This window comes from Cervus canadensis, chromosome 11 (genome assembly GCF_019320065.1).
Source record: "Cervus canadensis isolate Bull #8, Minnesota chromosome 11, ASM1932006v1, whole genome shotgun sequence".
In the NCBI taxonomy this organism is placed as follows: Eukaryota; Metazoa; Chordata; class Mammalia; order Artiodactyla; family Cervidae; genus Cervus; species Cervus canadensis.
Window position 1 is genome coordinate 12,330,129 of NC_057396.1, and position 16,569 is coordinate 12,346,697.

Consider the following 16,569-nt stretch of genomic DNA (forward strand, 5'->3'; position numbering starts at 1 on the left):
TAACTTAGTCCTAATGAATAGATGATGTTTACTCAGGGAACAAAAGAAACACAAAATATTTTGAGGAAGTTAAAAACAGGAATGGGTAGGGCTTCCCCGGTGGTATAGCAGCTAAGACTCCATGCCCCCAGTGTAGGGGCCTAGGTCTCAAAAGAGTCGGACACAACTGAGTGACTAAGCACACATGCCCGCGCATACACAAACACACACACACACTCTAACACAGAACTAGATTCCACACGCCCTAACAAAGAGTTTGTATGCTGCAACGATCCCATATGCCGCAACTAAGACCTACTGCAACTAAATAGATTAAAAAACACAAAACAGGAAGAGGGACATTTACTTTCCACTAATTTTAAAATAAATTGAAAACATAAATAGAGTTTTAAGCACTGAGTAAACACACAAAGGGCTTCCACGGTGGCTCTGTGGTAAAGAATCTGCCTGCCAATGCAGGAGACGTGGGTTCGACCCCTGGGTTGGGAAGATCCCCTGGAGAAGGAAATGGCAACCCACTCCAGTATTCTGGCCTGGGAAATCTCATGGGCAGAGAAGCCTGGTGGGCTATAGTCCATGGGGTCGCAAGAGCTGGACACGACTGAGCACCTAAACAACATCAAACACACAAAGGCAGCACCTGCTTTGTTAGGCTCTATTACCTCTGCTGTTGCTTTCCGGATAGGCAAATGTAGGCTTATTTGGGGAGCGTCGCAGATCACTGTTAAGGAAAGGCTTATCGGGTGGATATACTACATATGGAGATGAGGAATGGCGAACCATACTTCCATTAGACTTTGATGGTTCTGCTAAGATGTTCTGAAAAATAAAAATGCGAAATTACCTTTCAAAATTTTAAATCACATATATTACGCATATATACGTATGTTCCATGGATAGCGACAAAAGAAGAAATAAAAGTCAATGATCATACACAACAGAATTCAATCATTACTCGAAAATAATAAAACTTTTAAAGTACTTCAATGTCTAAATGTAGCCATATGCCAAATACTATAAAAAAGAAATAATGTTCACATAACTTGAATACAACTGCTCCACAGAAATACTTAAACGTGGTACTCACAATGAATTTAATAGTTTCTTTCAAAAATACGTACTGTAAGATATATATTCAGAAAAGTAAATACTATCTTCTTATAGTATCAGGAACTGCTACAAAGTGACTAAATTAATCTATTCCCAGTCAACTACATACTTCCTAAGTATCTATCAAATATCCAAAATTCTGGGGGTACAAAGAAAGAAAATAAGGTACAGTCCTTATCTAAAAAATTTTACATTCAGTTAGGGTGGAAAAAAGGGAGGAGCCACTAGAAAACATTAAGTCTTATCAAACACCTAAATATAAAACTTTATTTCCACATTTACATCATTCTGTCACATTGTTTAATTTGGGATTATGTTTTATATGATGATTTTCAGTGCATGATAATTTTTTGCTTGTTGTAGGTGAAGTGTTGGTTGAAAGACCCAGAGTGGGAAAAGCTCAAGTGGAAGATATGACTCCTAGCTGCTCAAAACTCTGACATCCATTTTTCTTATTCAAATAGCCACAGTAAACTAGGTTCTCAACTCTTACCTTTGGGGAACTATGATTATAAAGTATACTCACAATAGCCTGTGTCCAAAAAAGTAAAAAGGAACAACGAATATTTACAATACAGTACAATGCCTCCTGGGATAAACAGAGGCCATCAAAATAACCATATTTTATCTAATTCTTATTAAAAATGGTGGACTGTATTTCTACGATAAAAGCCATGCAATTTTGCAGCTGATTTAAGAAAGCAAATACAAAACAAACACTATGGCTGTGAAAACTAAAAGTGAGGGAAAAGGGCTTGGAAAGGGTAGGAAATAAATCTCAGCAAGTTCTCAAATCAATGCTACTCTGCTGTGAAAAGTCTGTTCACATGCAACAAGGACTAACAGCTTGCATTTTTCAAACTTTTGGTCAAAGTGACATTAAGTTTTGGAGGTGGCTGGAAAATAGGGTGTCTTTCAATTCTTAAAATATATAATACCGCCAAAGCTTTCACAAAAGACCATGAATATTCACATAACTTTAAGTATTATTCTTCACAGAGAGCCTTTTATCTCCATACAACCTACGAGAATCCTATCATTTAAGTACTATTCAAAGACAATGGTTAGGAAGCATTTTAATTAACATATAAACCATGAGCAAATAAACTTATGATTTTCAAAACAAATTTTATTAGTACTACCAAACACAGTACAGATATTAACAGAAGGACTGTGCATAAATAATTTACCAAAAACCAAAACAAAAAGTAAACACTCAAATCAAAAAAACGAGAACCATCTTTGCTAGATTCATTGCCTACTAGACCTTGTAAAGTGAACAGTTCAAAATTTGTATTTCTCACTCCAATAAAAGTAATTCCAACCTCAAGAAAAATCTGTTACATATATATCATCAAAATACTGCTTGGGTTGGGTCAATTGACAAAAATTATGAAAAGTCTTTTAATATAAAAAGGCAAGTTATAATGAAAATTTTTTGACTAATAATTCTCAATATATTCCATTTTCTAAGTCTGTCACCTCATTTTGAACATCAGGGTTTAAGCAATGAAAGTCAGTGTTACTATGAATGCTTTGGATCACTGTCCTCATCTGCTGCCAGAAGTCTGAAGCAAAGAATCGGAAGTCACCCCAAAACAAAAGGAAGACAGAAAACAAAACAGCTTTATAAAAATTAATTATAAGAACTATTCTGAAATAAAATTAAACGAAGAAATAAGAAACTGATAATTACATATACAAAGTGTCTATTAAAAACTATAAAGAATAAAATGTGGTACTTCAGTCTGAGAAGTGAAATCCCATCACATGCTACATAATGATGAACCTTGAGAATTTATGCTTAGTGAAATAAACCTGTTACAAAAAGACAAATATTTTATGATTCCATTTACATGAGATATTTAAAGTAATTAAATTTATAGCAACCAAGTAGAAATGGTTACTAGTAAGACTGAGGAAGGTTGCAAAGGGGAGTTGTTTAATAGATTACAGTTTGTTTTGCAAGATGAAAAAGTTCTGAAGATCTGTTTCACAACAATGTGAATATATTTAATATTATTGAACTGTACTTTACAAATGATTAAGACGGTAAGGTTGGAGAAGGAAATGGCAACCCACTCCAGTATTCTTGCCTGGAGAATCCCATGGACAGAGGAGCCTGGCGGGTTATAGTCCATGGCGTCACAGAGTCGGACACGACTGAGCAACTAAATAACAAAGATGGTAAGGAAGTAGATAAACACCTAAGATAATAATACTTTGGCTACCTGATGTGAAGATCTGACTCATCGGATCATTCGCAGATGCCAGGAAAGATTGAGGGCAGGAGGAGAAGGGGGTGACAGAGAATGAGATGGCTGGATGGCATCGCCGACTCAATGGACATGACTTTGAGCAAGCTCCAGGAGATGGTGAAGGACAGAGAAGCCTGGCGTGCTGCAGTCCATGGTGTTGCAGAGTCAGCCACAACTTAGCAATTCAACAATCAGACTCAAGTCCTCACTAACTCAGAAAAACTTTCAAGCTCACCCACGACTCACAGTGCTGAACTCACTGATCTCCCACGTGACACAGCAGATCACTTCATCCCAACACTTTCTTCAGAGGAAGGAACACCACAATCTGATTTTCCTTCTAACACACCAGTGTCTCCATTAGAATCTTCCGGCTCTCTCTCTCACCTTCCTCTTTCTAACTTTAATGCTGGAGTTCTCTAAAGCTTAATCTTTCCTCCTCTTGTTTCCATCTACATGGATACCTTTGATGATATCATCAACTCTCAGGGCTTTCAAAAAGCCTCTATTTGCTGATAACTTCCAAGTTTAAATATGGAATACATACTTCTCCCTCTTGAAACTCCATACTCAAATCAACTTTCCTACGTGCTTCCTCTACTTGGATGTCACTATGAGTATCCCAAGCAATGTGTCTATAACTGAATTCTTGAATCTACTTCTCAAACCAACTCCTCTCATAAACACAGCACAATAATTGGTACCACTGCCTACCCAGCTGATCTGGCCAAAACCCTTGGATGAGTCATTTCTCCTAAATATTCCACATTCAGGCTTTCAGTAAATCTTGCTGGGTCTCTGTCTTCACAATATAGCCAGAAACTCTGCAACTTGTCATCAATTCCACTACTAATTCTCTGTGATCTTTCTGTCTGGACTACCATAACAGCCCCCCGAACCATTCTTGCCTGCAATCTCCCCAACTCCATTTTCCAGATAGTAGTTGTTATGATTAAGAAAATTAATTCAAGTAATGTCCTTAATCAAAACCCTCCCAATGGCTTTCTGTCACAAAATAAAATCCAAAATTCTTACCACAGCCCCACATTATCTGACACCAGGCTGACACTGACCTTATTCCTCACAAGTCTCTCTCTAAACTACCTACCTGCAACCCCCGCCTCCGCTGCCCAGATTTTCCAACCATACTGACCAACTTGCGGATTTCTATACTGCACAGGACACTCCATTTTCATTTGCGGCATTTACTCTGCTCAGAAAGCTCCCTTCCACACACCATTCAGTTATCCATTCGAAAGTCTGTTAGTGAGGTAAGGGGAGATTGGCTCAAGATGGTGGAATAGATGGATGTGAGTTCATCTCTTCCTGTGAAAGCACTAAACTGCAACTAGCTGTTGAACCACCATGGACAGGAGGATGCAGGAACCCACCAAAAAGATACCAAAGGCAAGGGAGAAGCCACAAGATGGAAGGAGGGACGCAACCATGATAAAATCAAATCCCATACCCACCGGGGGGCAACACACAAACTGGAGAACAGCTACACCACAAAGGTTCTCCCACTGTTGTGAAGGTTCCAAGCCCCACATCAGTCTTCCCAACCTGGGGATCTCACAAAGGGATCTGACAAAGTCAGTCCCAGGGAATCTGACTTTGAAGGCCAGCGGGATTTGACTGCAGGACTTCCACAGGACTGGAGGAAACAGACTCCACTCTTGGAGGACACAAAACAAAATCTTGTGCACACCAGCGCACAGGGAAAGGAGCAGAGATGCCCCAGGAGACTGAACCAGACCTACCTGCTAGCGTTGGAGGGTCTCCTGGGGAGGTGTGGGCCGGCAGGGGCTCAAAGAGGGGGCAAGGGCACTGGCTGCAGCAGGCCTGGGAGTGCCCCTTGGCGTAAGCTCTCTCGGAGGTGAGTCCTACCTACAGTCTGTAGACTCCAGGGCTGGGTCCCTCAGGCAAAACAACCGACAGGGGTGGAGCAGACCCCACCCACCAGCAGACACTGGGATTCAAGTTTTACCGAATGTTTGCCCTGCCCACCAGAGTCAGATCCAGTCTTTTCCACTACCAGTCCCTCCATCAGGAAGCTTGCCCAAGTCTCTTGGCCTCATCCACCAGAGAGCAGACAGAAGAAGCTAGAACTACCTTCCCACAGCCTCCAGAATGAAAACCACAATCACAGAAAGGAAATCAAAATGAAAAGGCCTTTTTTCTAGATTCCATACATATGCATTAATATGCTATACTCATTTTTCTCTTTCTGACTCACTTCACTCTGTATAACAGGCTCTAGGTTCATCCACCTCATTAGAACTCAGGCAAACTCATTCCTTTTTATGGCTGAGTAATATTCCATTGTATATATACCACAACTTCTTTATCCATTCATCTGTCAGTGGACATCTAGGTTGCTTCCAGGTCCTGGCTATTGTAAATAGTGCTGCAATGAACACTGAAGTGCCTGTGTCTTTTTCAATTATGGTTTCCTCAGGGTATATGCCCAGCAGTGGGATTGCTGGGTCATATGGTAGTTTTACTCCTAGGTTTCTTTCTTTCTTTTTTTTTTTTTTACAGAAATCTCCACACTGTTCTCCATAGTGGCTGTATCAATTTACATTCCCACCAACAGTGAAGGAGGGTTCTCTTTTCTCCACACCCTGTCTAGCATTTACTGTGTAGATTTTTTTGATGATGGCCATTCTGTCCATCATCTGTCAATGAGACCATTCTCTCCAATGAGGTGATACCTCACTGTAGTTTTGATTTGCATTTCTCTAATAATGAAAAATGTTGAGCATCTTTTCATGTGTTTATTAGCCATCTGTATGTCTTCTTAAGCTACCTGTATATTTTGGAGATTAATCCTTTGTCAGTTAGTTCATTTACAATTCTTCTCTCCCACTCTTAGGGCTGTCTTTTGGATAACTTTTCAAAAGTCTTTTCACCTTGTTTAGTTTCCTTTGCTGTGCAAAAGCTTTAAAGTTTAATTAGGTCTCACTTGGTTACTCTTGTTTTTATTTCCAATACTCTAGGAGGTGGGTCATAGAGGATCTTGCTGTGATTTACGTCAGAGTGTTCCGTCCATGTCTTCCTCTAGGAGTTTTATAGTTTCCAGTCAGGAGAGGTTGGGACGAATTGAGAGAGCAGCACCGAAACATACACATTACCATACGTAAATCAGATGGTATGAATTTGCTGTATGACGCAAGAAGCTCAAAGCTGGTGTTCTGAGACAACCTAGAGAAGCGGGATGTGGGAAGGAAGTTCATGAGGGAGAGGACATATGCATACCTATGGCTAATTCACGCTGATGTAGGGCAGAAACCAACCCAACATGATACAGCAAACATGCTCCATATTAAAAATAAATTTAAAAAAGTTAAAAGGCAGAAGATTCTGTCCCAGATAAAGGAGCATGAGAAAGCCCCAGAAAAGTCTGTCAGTGACTTTTTCCCTGCCTACGTATCTAAAGTAGCACCCTTTGTCATTCTATCTTCTTACCCTTTTAAAAACACTTATTCCTACATGATATATTTATCATCTCTCTGTCCTGTGGAAAAATAAAAACTATATATTTAGTCCCTGACAGAGGTTTTAAAAACTCTTAGAATTTTTAAGTGATGGACTGTCTTTGTTATAGTGGGGCCTCTGGATAGCTTTAGGCTGAGGGCAGATAGTCAAAAAAAAAACCAAAAAAAAAAACCAACCTACCAGGCAATTAGCCCTCAAGAGAAGGGGCTAGAGATGCTAGAGATTGAGTTCAATCACCAATGGCTGATGGTTTAATTAATCATACCCACATAATGAAACCTCCATTAAAAAACTCTTGAACAATGAGGCCCCAGGAGTGTCCAGATTGGTTACAGAAGCTCGTTTACATCTTACCCTGTGTGTCTCTCCATTTGGCTGTTCTGGAGTTGTATCCTTTATTTAAAAAGAAAAAAGGTTTTAACTGTAAGCGTAGTGTTTTCCTGAACTCTGTGAGTCATTCTAGCAAATTACTGAATGTGATGGGGAGAGTTAGGAGAACTCCTTCACCTGCAGTTGGCTGGGAAGAAATGGATTCCATGGGAACATCCGGAACCTGCAGGTGGCAACTAAAATGGGGCCAGTCTTGTGGGACTTGGTGTCTTAACCTCCACGTTTGCACTGAACTATCTCCAGTAGTGTCAGAACTGACTGATGGGACACCCGGATGGCATAGAAAAATACGATGCTGAAAAAACATAGTCATCTTATTAAGAGTTTAAGTTCCAAATGCTTAATCTGCTCAATGAATTATATAAATATTCTTCAAAATAGGAAAACTTCACAATGTTTATAACACTGAATTATCCTGTTCAATAAAGTTCTAGAATTTCCACTGAAGAACAACAGAAGACCAAGAATAGCTGCATTTCTCTTGAAGAGCAAGGCAGGTAGTTACACTCTCAGATTAAAAAAAAAAAGAATAAAAAAAAAAAAAACAAGAATCAAAATCATTAGGAGAGTGAGTAGAGACACAGAGACAAATACAACAATGGGACAAAGAGCCCAGTAACACAGCCACATTATATGGAAATTAATATACTGACAGCTGGAATTGTAAACCACTAGGGAGAGAATGAGTTTCAACAAGCGATGCTGAAATAATTGTGCATCTTAAATAAAACATGAAATTGGATCCCTACCTCACAGCACACTAATTTCAAACAAATAAAAGACAATAGGCCCCAACTTTAAAATACATAGAGAAAAATATGGAAGACTATCATTAAAGCTTTAGAAGAACTTAACCAAGGAAGAATTTAACCAAAAAATAATAATCCTAAAAGAGAGAGTAAGTTTTATTACATTAAAACAATGAACTCTTGTTAATCAAAACACATCATAGAAAGACAAACCAAAGAGTACTGGAATACTCCTGATAGATAATAAACACCTAGAATACATAAAGAATGACTATAAATCAGTTTAAAAAAAAGAAAAACCAATTGAAAGCAGGCAAAAGTTACCAAGGGGCATTTCATAGAATAACAAAACCCACAAGACTAGTAAAATTATGGGAAAAAAAAAAATGCATCTTCATCAATGAAGAGGGAGCACAAAGGACAGGATATCACTTCACACAACCTCTCAACAACAACAACAAAAAAGACACAACATTATCCGTTAAAACAGGATACACCTATTAAAATAGACTAAAGGGGATTGTTGATGGGAATGCAAACAGTAACAATCACTTTGGGAAGCAATTAATTCAGCATTTCCAAATAAAGCCAAAGATGCACCTACTCTATGACCCAGTATTTCACTAAACTATTAACTGAATTATTTTCTTTGTCTTCTCTTAAAAAAAAAAAAAGTGTTCTAAGTTTCTGAACATATACTACAACCTATTATTGAGCTGCAATTTGTAGCCCAACCATCACTTGTAAAATCACTGCTTCTCAGATCTTCTGGTGTCAGGCAGCCCTTACACTCAAAAATTGCTTAAGACCCCCCACAAACTTTACCTTTTAAGTGGATTACATCAGTTTCTATTTATCACATGAAAAATTAAAACTGAGAAAATTTAAAGATATTTACTACCTTAAAAATAATAAACCCATGTTAGCATAAATATAATTTTTGAATAAAAATTAACTGTATCATCCAAAAAATTAAGTGGCACTGTTTTACATTTTTGCAAATCTCTTTAATTCTTGACTTAAAAGAAGGCTGCTAGATTTTAGTTTTTTTGGTCAATGTACATAAAGAATCTGGTTTCCCACAAAGTGGCTGGGTAAGGAAGGATTCTTCAGACCATTCTGAAAACTACCATTCTAGAGAAAATTTTGCACATGTGGAACATACAGAGATGATCACAACAAGACTGCTCATTACAGCTGGCAAACATGAACAAATCCTAAAAACTCCAAAGCCCATCAAGATACTATACTACACAGAAATATAAAAGCACTGACATTTGCTAGTTGTATAATTTTGAATTAACCTTTCTGTACCTTCTTTTGCTCATTTGAAAATGGAGATACTAAAGCCAATCTCATAAAATTACTGTAAGGATTAGCTACGTTAATATATGAAAAGTATTTAAAATGCCTGCCAGATAATGAGTGCTACACAAGTATTACACATTATTATAAGCTCAAAATGTGTGTGTGTGAAAGAGAGTAAAAGACAGAAGCAGGAAGATGCACAAAGGGGCATGAATGTACTCATTTTATGATTCCCCAAAATGAATCTCATATGAAATCTATGAAACAATCATAAAACACTTTTAAGAAAAATAAATAAAGAGCAATAACAATGGGCCTGGATAAAAGCCAGAGAGACCAATTAGGAGACCAGTTTAAGTCCAAAGTGACACAAAAGTGTGTTGACCAGACTATTTAGTCTATGAATTCTCAGGCCAGAATACTGGAGTGGGTAGCCTTTCCCTTCTCCAGATCTTCCCAACCCAGGGATCGAAACCAGGTCTCCCGCATTGCAGGCGGATTCTTTACCAGCTGAGCCACAAGGGAAGCCCAAGAATACTGGAGTGGGTAGCCTATCCCTTCTCCAGGGGATCTTCCTGACCTAAGAATCAAACTGGGGTCTCCTGCATTACAGGAGGATTCTTTACCAGCTGAGCCAAAAGGAAAGACTGACCATTATTAATGGGAAAAATGTAAAACAAATAAATAAAAACCACAGGAAAGATACTGTTACAACACTATGCCGACTATATACTTTTGTATCATTATGCCTGATCATACTTACTAATATTTTCCTGAGGCTCTCCACTAGTGAGTTGATACACAGCAGTTATTCAATAAATGTTAGCTGCTAGCTGTCACTCTTCCTGCTGCTGTTGCAGTGAAAGGCTTATAAGAACAATTCAAATGTATCACCTACTTCCACACTGTTCACATTTGAGATTTACACCTCAACTGCTACTTACAGATTGTATTATCTGTGAATTTACCTAAGAAAAACCCTTGCCTGCTAAAAGCATCTTCATTTTACTACACCTAAACTGTGTCTGGGGCTTCCCCCTTGGCTCTGCAGTAAAGAATCTGCCTGCAACACAGGAGCCCTGAGTTCAAACCCTGGGCTGGGAAGATCCCCTGGAGGAGGGCATGGCAACCCACTCCAGTATTCTTGACTGGAGAATTCCATGGACAGAGGAGCCCGGCAGGCTACAGTCCACAGGGCTGCAAAGAGTCGGACACAACTAAAGCAACTGAGCACGCACGCTGGGTTTATCAATGTTAAATACACAGAAACGGTTAATATTCACAACTCTGAAATCTCATTATGAGTAGCCTGCTGAGTTCATGTTGTAGGTTTAAAAGGTCTTTTGCTGTCTTATTTTATGAGCAGTTGTCTGTTAAGATAAAGCACTTTATAAATTCTGCTATAAATGCCAAGCTTATTTTTGATACGACAGTTAAAGTATCAAAGCACAGCCATTATACATTGATAAATTGTCAATTTTGTTCTGAGACATAGTGACTTCCAAATTAGACATTTTGATTTAAATGGTCAAGTTAAAAGAGTTACACTTTGATGTATAAAGCATTCTAGATATTCTTAAGAGTATTCTGGAAGCTGAGAATCCACTTAAAGCTGAGCTTAGCATATAAAAATATATGTTTTCCTATTAAAAACTCTATAGAACTTCTGTCCCCTGGAGAAGGAAATGGCAGCCCACTCCAGTATTCTTGCCTGGAAAAACCCACGGGTGGAGGAGCCCAGCAGGCTACAGTCCACGGGGGTCGCAAAAAGTCGGACACAACTGAGTGACTTCACTTTCAAGATTTCTGTCCAGGTTACCTTAAAAGATTAAGGGTTGACCACACCCCAGTAACTACTTCGGCTAGACAGCCTTGGCAGACTTCAGTTCAAGTCAACATTTATAGGCGTTTTCCTTTCTCAGTCTCCAAAAAACGTTTTGAGAGTGGTGAAAAACACTTCTCTCCTAATTTTTAAAATTTTTTCTCCCAATTAAACTTAATTAATCACAACTCCTATATAATCTCAAAACCACTATCACAGAAAACCACAATCACAGAAAACTAACCAATCTAATCATATGGACCACAGCCTTGTCTAACTCAAAGAAACTATGAGCCATGCCGTGTAGGGCCATCCAAGACAGGTCATGGTGGACAGTTCTGACAAAATGTCCACTGGAGGTCCACTGGAGAAGGGAACGGCAAACCACTTCAGTATTCTTGTCTTGAGAACCCCATGAACAGTATGAAAAGGCACAAAGATAAGACACTGAAAGATGAACTCCCTAGGTCGGTAGGTGCCCAATATGCTACTGGAGATCAGTGGAGAAATAACTCCAGAAAGACGAAAGCCAAAGCAATAAAGAGATGGAGCCAAAGCAAAAACAACACACAGCTGTCGAAATGACAGGTGATGGAAGCAAGGTTCAAAGCTGTAAAGACCAGTATAGCATAGGAACCTGGAATGTTAGGTCCATGAATCAAGGCAAATTGGAAGTGGTCAAACAGGAGATGGAGAGAGTGAACATCGACATTTTAGGAATCAGAGAACTAAAATGGACTGGAATGGGTGAATTTAACTCAGATGACCATTATATCTACTACTGTGGGCAGGAATCCCTTAGAAGAAATGGAGTAGCCATCATACTCAACAAGAGAGTCTGAAATGCAGTACATGGATGCAATATCAAAAACAACAGAATGATCTCTGTTTGTTTCCAAGGCAAACCATTCAGTATCATGGTAATCCAAGTCTAAGCCCCGACCAGTAACGCTGAAGAAGCCGAAGATGAACAGTTCTATGAAGACCTACAAGACCTTCTAGAACTAACACCCAAAAAAGATGTCCTTTTCACTACGGGGCACTGGAATACAGAAGTAGTAAATCAAGAGATACCTGGAGTAACATGCAAATTTGGCCTTGGAGTACAGAATGAAGCAGGGCAAAGGCTAATAGAGTTCTTCCAAGAGAACACATTGGCAATAGCAAACACCCTCTTCCAATAACACAAGAGAAGACTCTACACATGGACATCACCAGGTGGTCCATAACAAAATCAGACTGATTATATTCTTTGCAACTGAAGATGGAGAAGCTCTATACGGTTGGCAAAAACAAAACCAGGAGCTGACTGTGGCTCAGATCATGAACTCCTCAATGCCAAATTCAGACTTAACTTTGAAGAAAGTAGGGAAAACCACTAGACCATTCACGTATGACTTAAATCCCTTATGATTATACAGTGGAAGTGAGAATTAGATTTAAGGGACTAGATCTGATAGAATGCCTGATGAACAAGGACAGAGGTTCATGACATTGTACAGGAGACAGGGAGCAAGGCCATCCCCAAGAAAAAGGAATGGAAAAAAGCAAAATGGCCGTCTGAGGAGGCCTTACAAATAGCTGTGAAAAGAAGAGAAGCAAAAAGCAAAAGAGAAAAGGAAAGATATTCCCATTTGAATGCAGAGTTCCAAAGAATAGCAAGGAGAGATAAGAGAGCCTTCCTCAGTGATCAGTGCAAAGAAATAGAGGAAAACAACAGAATGGGAAAGACTAGAGATCTCTTCAAGAAAATCAGAGATACCAAGGGAACATTTCATACAAAGATGTGCTCAATAAAGGACAGAAATGGTATGAACCTAACAGAAGCAGAAGATATTAAGAAGTGGCAAGAATACATAGAACTGTACAAAAAAGATTTTCACGACCCACATAATCATGATGGTGTGATCACTCACCTAGAACCAGACATCCTAGAATGTGAAGTCAAGTGGGCCTGTGGAGGTGATGGAATTCCAGTTGAGCTATTTCAAATCCTAAAAGATGATGCTGTGAAAGTGCTGCACTCAATATGCCAGCAAATTTGGAAAACTCAGCAGTGGCCACGGGACTGGAAAGGTCAATTTTCATTCCAATCCCACAGAAAGGCAATGCCAAAGAATGCTCAAACTACCGCACAATTGCACTCATCTCACACACTAGTAAAGTAAGGCTCAAAATTCTCCAAGCCAGGCTTCAACAATACATGAACCGTGAACTTCCAGATGTTCAAGCTGGATTTAGAAAACGCAGAGGAACCAGAGATCAAATTGCCAACATCCACTGGATCATCGAAAAAGCAAGAGAGTTCCAGAAAAACATCTATTTCTGCTTTATTGACTATGCCAAAGCCTTTGACAGTGTGGATCACAATAAACTGTAGAAAATTCTGAAAGAGACGGGAATACCAGACCACCTGACCTACCTCCTGAGAAATCTGTATGCAGGTCAAGAAGCAATAGTGAGAACCGAACTTGGAACAACAGACTGGTTCCAAATAGGAAAAGGAGTACGTCAAGGTAGTATATTGTCACCCTGCTTATTTAACTTACACGCAAAGTACATCATGAGAAATGCTGGGCAGGATGAAGCACAATCTGGAAACAAGATTGCCACGAGAAATATCAATAACCTCAGATATGCAGATGACACCACCCTCATGGCAGAAAGTGAAGAACTAAAGAGCCTCTTGATGAAAGTGAAAGAGGAGAGTGAAAAAGTTGGCTTAAAGCTAAACATTCAGAAAACTAAGATCATGGCATCTGGTCCCATCACTTCATGGTAAATAGATGGGGAAACAGTGACAGACTTTATTTTTGGGGGTCCAAAATCACTGCAGATGGTGACTGCAGCCATGAAATTAAAAGATGCTTACTCCCTGGCAGGAAAGTTATGACCAACCTAGAGAGCATATTAAAAAACAGAGACATTACTTTGCCCACAAAGGTCCATCTACTCAAGGCTATGATTTTTCCAGTGGTAATGTATGGATGTGAGTTGGACTATAAAGAAAGCTGAGCGTCGAGGAATTGATGCTTTTGAACTGTGGTGATGGAGATGACTCTTGAGTGTCCCTTGGACAGCAAGGAGATCCAACTTATCCATCCTACAATCAGTCCTGAGTGTTTATTGGAAGGACTGATGTTGAAGCTGAAATTTCAATACTTTGGCCACCTGATGCAAAGAGCTGACTCGTTTGAAAAGACCCTCATGCTGGGAAAGATTGAAGGTGGGAGAAAAAGGGACAACAGTAGATGAGATGGTTGGATGGCATCACCGACTCAATGGACATGAGTTTTGGTGGACTCCAGGAGCTGGTGATGGGCAGGGAGGGCTGGTGTGCTGTAGTCCATGGGGTCGCAAACAGTCGGACACTACTGAGCAACTGAACTGAACTGACTGATATAATCTCATCCATCAAGTTACACTTAATAGTCTAAGCTTGTCTTTTATCTTCCCTTTTACTGACTTAGTTCCTGGATAACTCCAATTGTTACCTTCCTTCTTTCCTGTTAATCTTCTCTGACCTCTCCACACACTTGCTACCTTTATTGTGCTGAAACCTTGAATATCACTTCTGGCCTCAGTAAAACAAATGTTAGCAACAGTCACCAAAAGCTGAAACTGGGAAAAGGGAGTATTTTCGACAAGATGATACTGCTGTTACTGTCTCCCTATACTTCTTCCGATTAACTTCTATTAAACTTTACCCTAATATTTTCCCTCTTTTCTCATATTTTAACAATTCACCTAACCGAACTCTACCTTCACGCTACCACTGCTCATTTCAAATTATTTAAAGTTTCCTGAAAGCACTTGTCTTGGCACATATTCCAAATTGCTGCGGTGCCTTTTTATCCTCCCTTTTCGGCTCCTGGGACAAGCACTTCCCATTCCTTCACCACTCAGCTAGGTCCATCTCCCCTACCCCAAGAACTGCTAATCACTTTCACGTAAGTTTTTCTAGCAGAGTGGTATTTATCAAATCGCACTGTGTAACAACCTAATTACGTGTAGCTTCTCTTCAGTGCTTTCTTCCTTAGCAGCAAGGATTCTCCCCTATCCATCTGTGTAATCCTAGAGCCTGTCTGTATGCCAGACACTCAGGTTTGCTCGTGAAGAGCTAACGGCTCCAACTTGAGCTTCTTCACATTCATTTACTGCCTATCTACTACCAACGCGAGGGGTCCCGCTCCAACAAAATACTAGTACCTCAACAGGCTAGCTATTCTTCTAGAGGCCAATACAGTAATTAAGATCAGCTCTCCCTGCTGATTTGCAACCTTGGGTCATCTAATATGGTGGGAAGCAGGAAGAGCGCGCGCGCGCTCAGGGTAGGCTAAGCACAAATCGAAGTTACTGGGAGGATGGGAGGAGGCACTGAAGGCAAAGAAATCGCAGAAGCACTCGACTGCGTACAATTCAACAGCCGCCAATCAAGGCGACGAACTAGAGCTCCCACCTGGTCTCGGACAGTTTCCAAGAGGGGCCGTTACACCCACGTGACCCGGGAACGCGGTTTTCGCGGGCCAAGGTGTAGGTAGCCATCCCTGCGAGTCCAGGCAACGTTCTGCAAGCCAGGGCGGCTACGCCGAAAGGTGACGGGGGCAGGCGGGGAGAGACAGACCTAGGCCGTCTCAATTGCAGGGTGCAGCCTCAAACGAAGCAGTGGGCGCCGAAGCAGCAACGGAGCCATCGAGGTGTCCCCCGCGGCTCCCCAGGACTGGGGAGACGCGGGACCGAGAGCGCTCTGAAAAGTGAGATAATGCACAGGGGGCGCTGGGACCGACCCAGGGTCTATTTGAAGGTCAACGGCTTCTTACCGAGAACTGAGAAGCCGAAGTCTCAGAGACCGATGCTGCCGCCATCTTCCAGCCCGCCCAGGGGACCTCCGCAGCCCCGGGACGCTCCGGGTTTGCGTGGCTGTTCTTCAAGATTCGCGAGCCGCCCGCCAGGGGCGACCCTGGGCCGAACCCCTGATGGAAGGGGCTAGGGTGCAGGTGCCGGGTCTGGAAACCCCTGCCACACACCCCCAGCGGGACGCCCACGCTCGGAGCGCACAAGGAAAGGACCACACGCCCTAACGGACGTCCTGAGCAGCCAATCAAAAGAGCAGGCGTCTTCCGGTGGCGGGAGAACCCGCCTCTTCCCTCGGTGACGTCACAAGGTAGCTGGTCGCCGACGGAGCGCCGCCGGGACGCGGCGGGCGACCGGGCGGCGTTCCTGAGGGGCTTCTGCGCAGAGGCGGGCATTCTCAAGGGGGAAACCTGGGCGAGGGGTTATGGTGTCTCCGGTGGCGAGTGAGTTGAATGGGATAAAATAAAACCGAATTCGAAGCTCAAAACCCTCCATCACTTCCCTCGGGCTAAACGCCGGAGAGAGCTTGAGTTTGACCCGGGGACGCCTCTCCAGGTGAGGTACTTCCCTTTCGGCCAAT

General features: G+C 41.1%; 1 protein-coding gene across 1 annotated transcript in view; it reads right to left on the reverse strand.

Annotated features, from left to right (window-relative positions):
- The window catches only part of CEP57 (centrosomal protein 57), a 46,722-nt gene extending 30,185 nt beyond the window's left edge, over positions 1-16,537 (reverse strand). Inside the window, exons 1-2 of the mRNA XM_043482341.1 lie at positions 15,956-16,537; positions 663-819 (exon numbers count right to left, since the gene is read on the reverse strand). Of these exons, the coding sequence (XP_043338276.1) occupies positions 663-819; positions 15,956-16,384 (586 nt within the window). The 5' untranslated portion in view covers positions 16,385-16,537. The remainder of the gene's footprint in view (positions 1-662; positions 820-15,955) is intronic.
- Between the last annotated feature and the right edge of the window lie 32 nt (positions 16,538-16,569).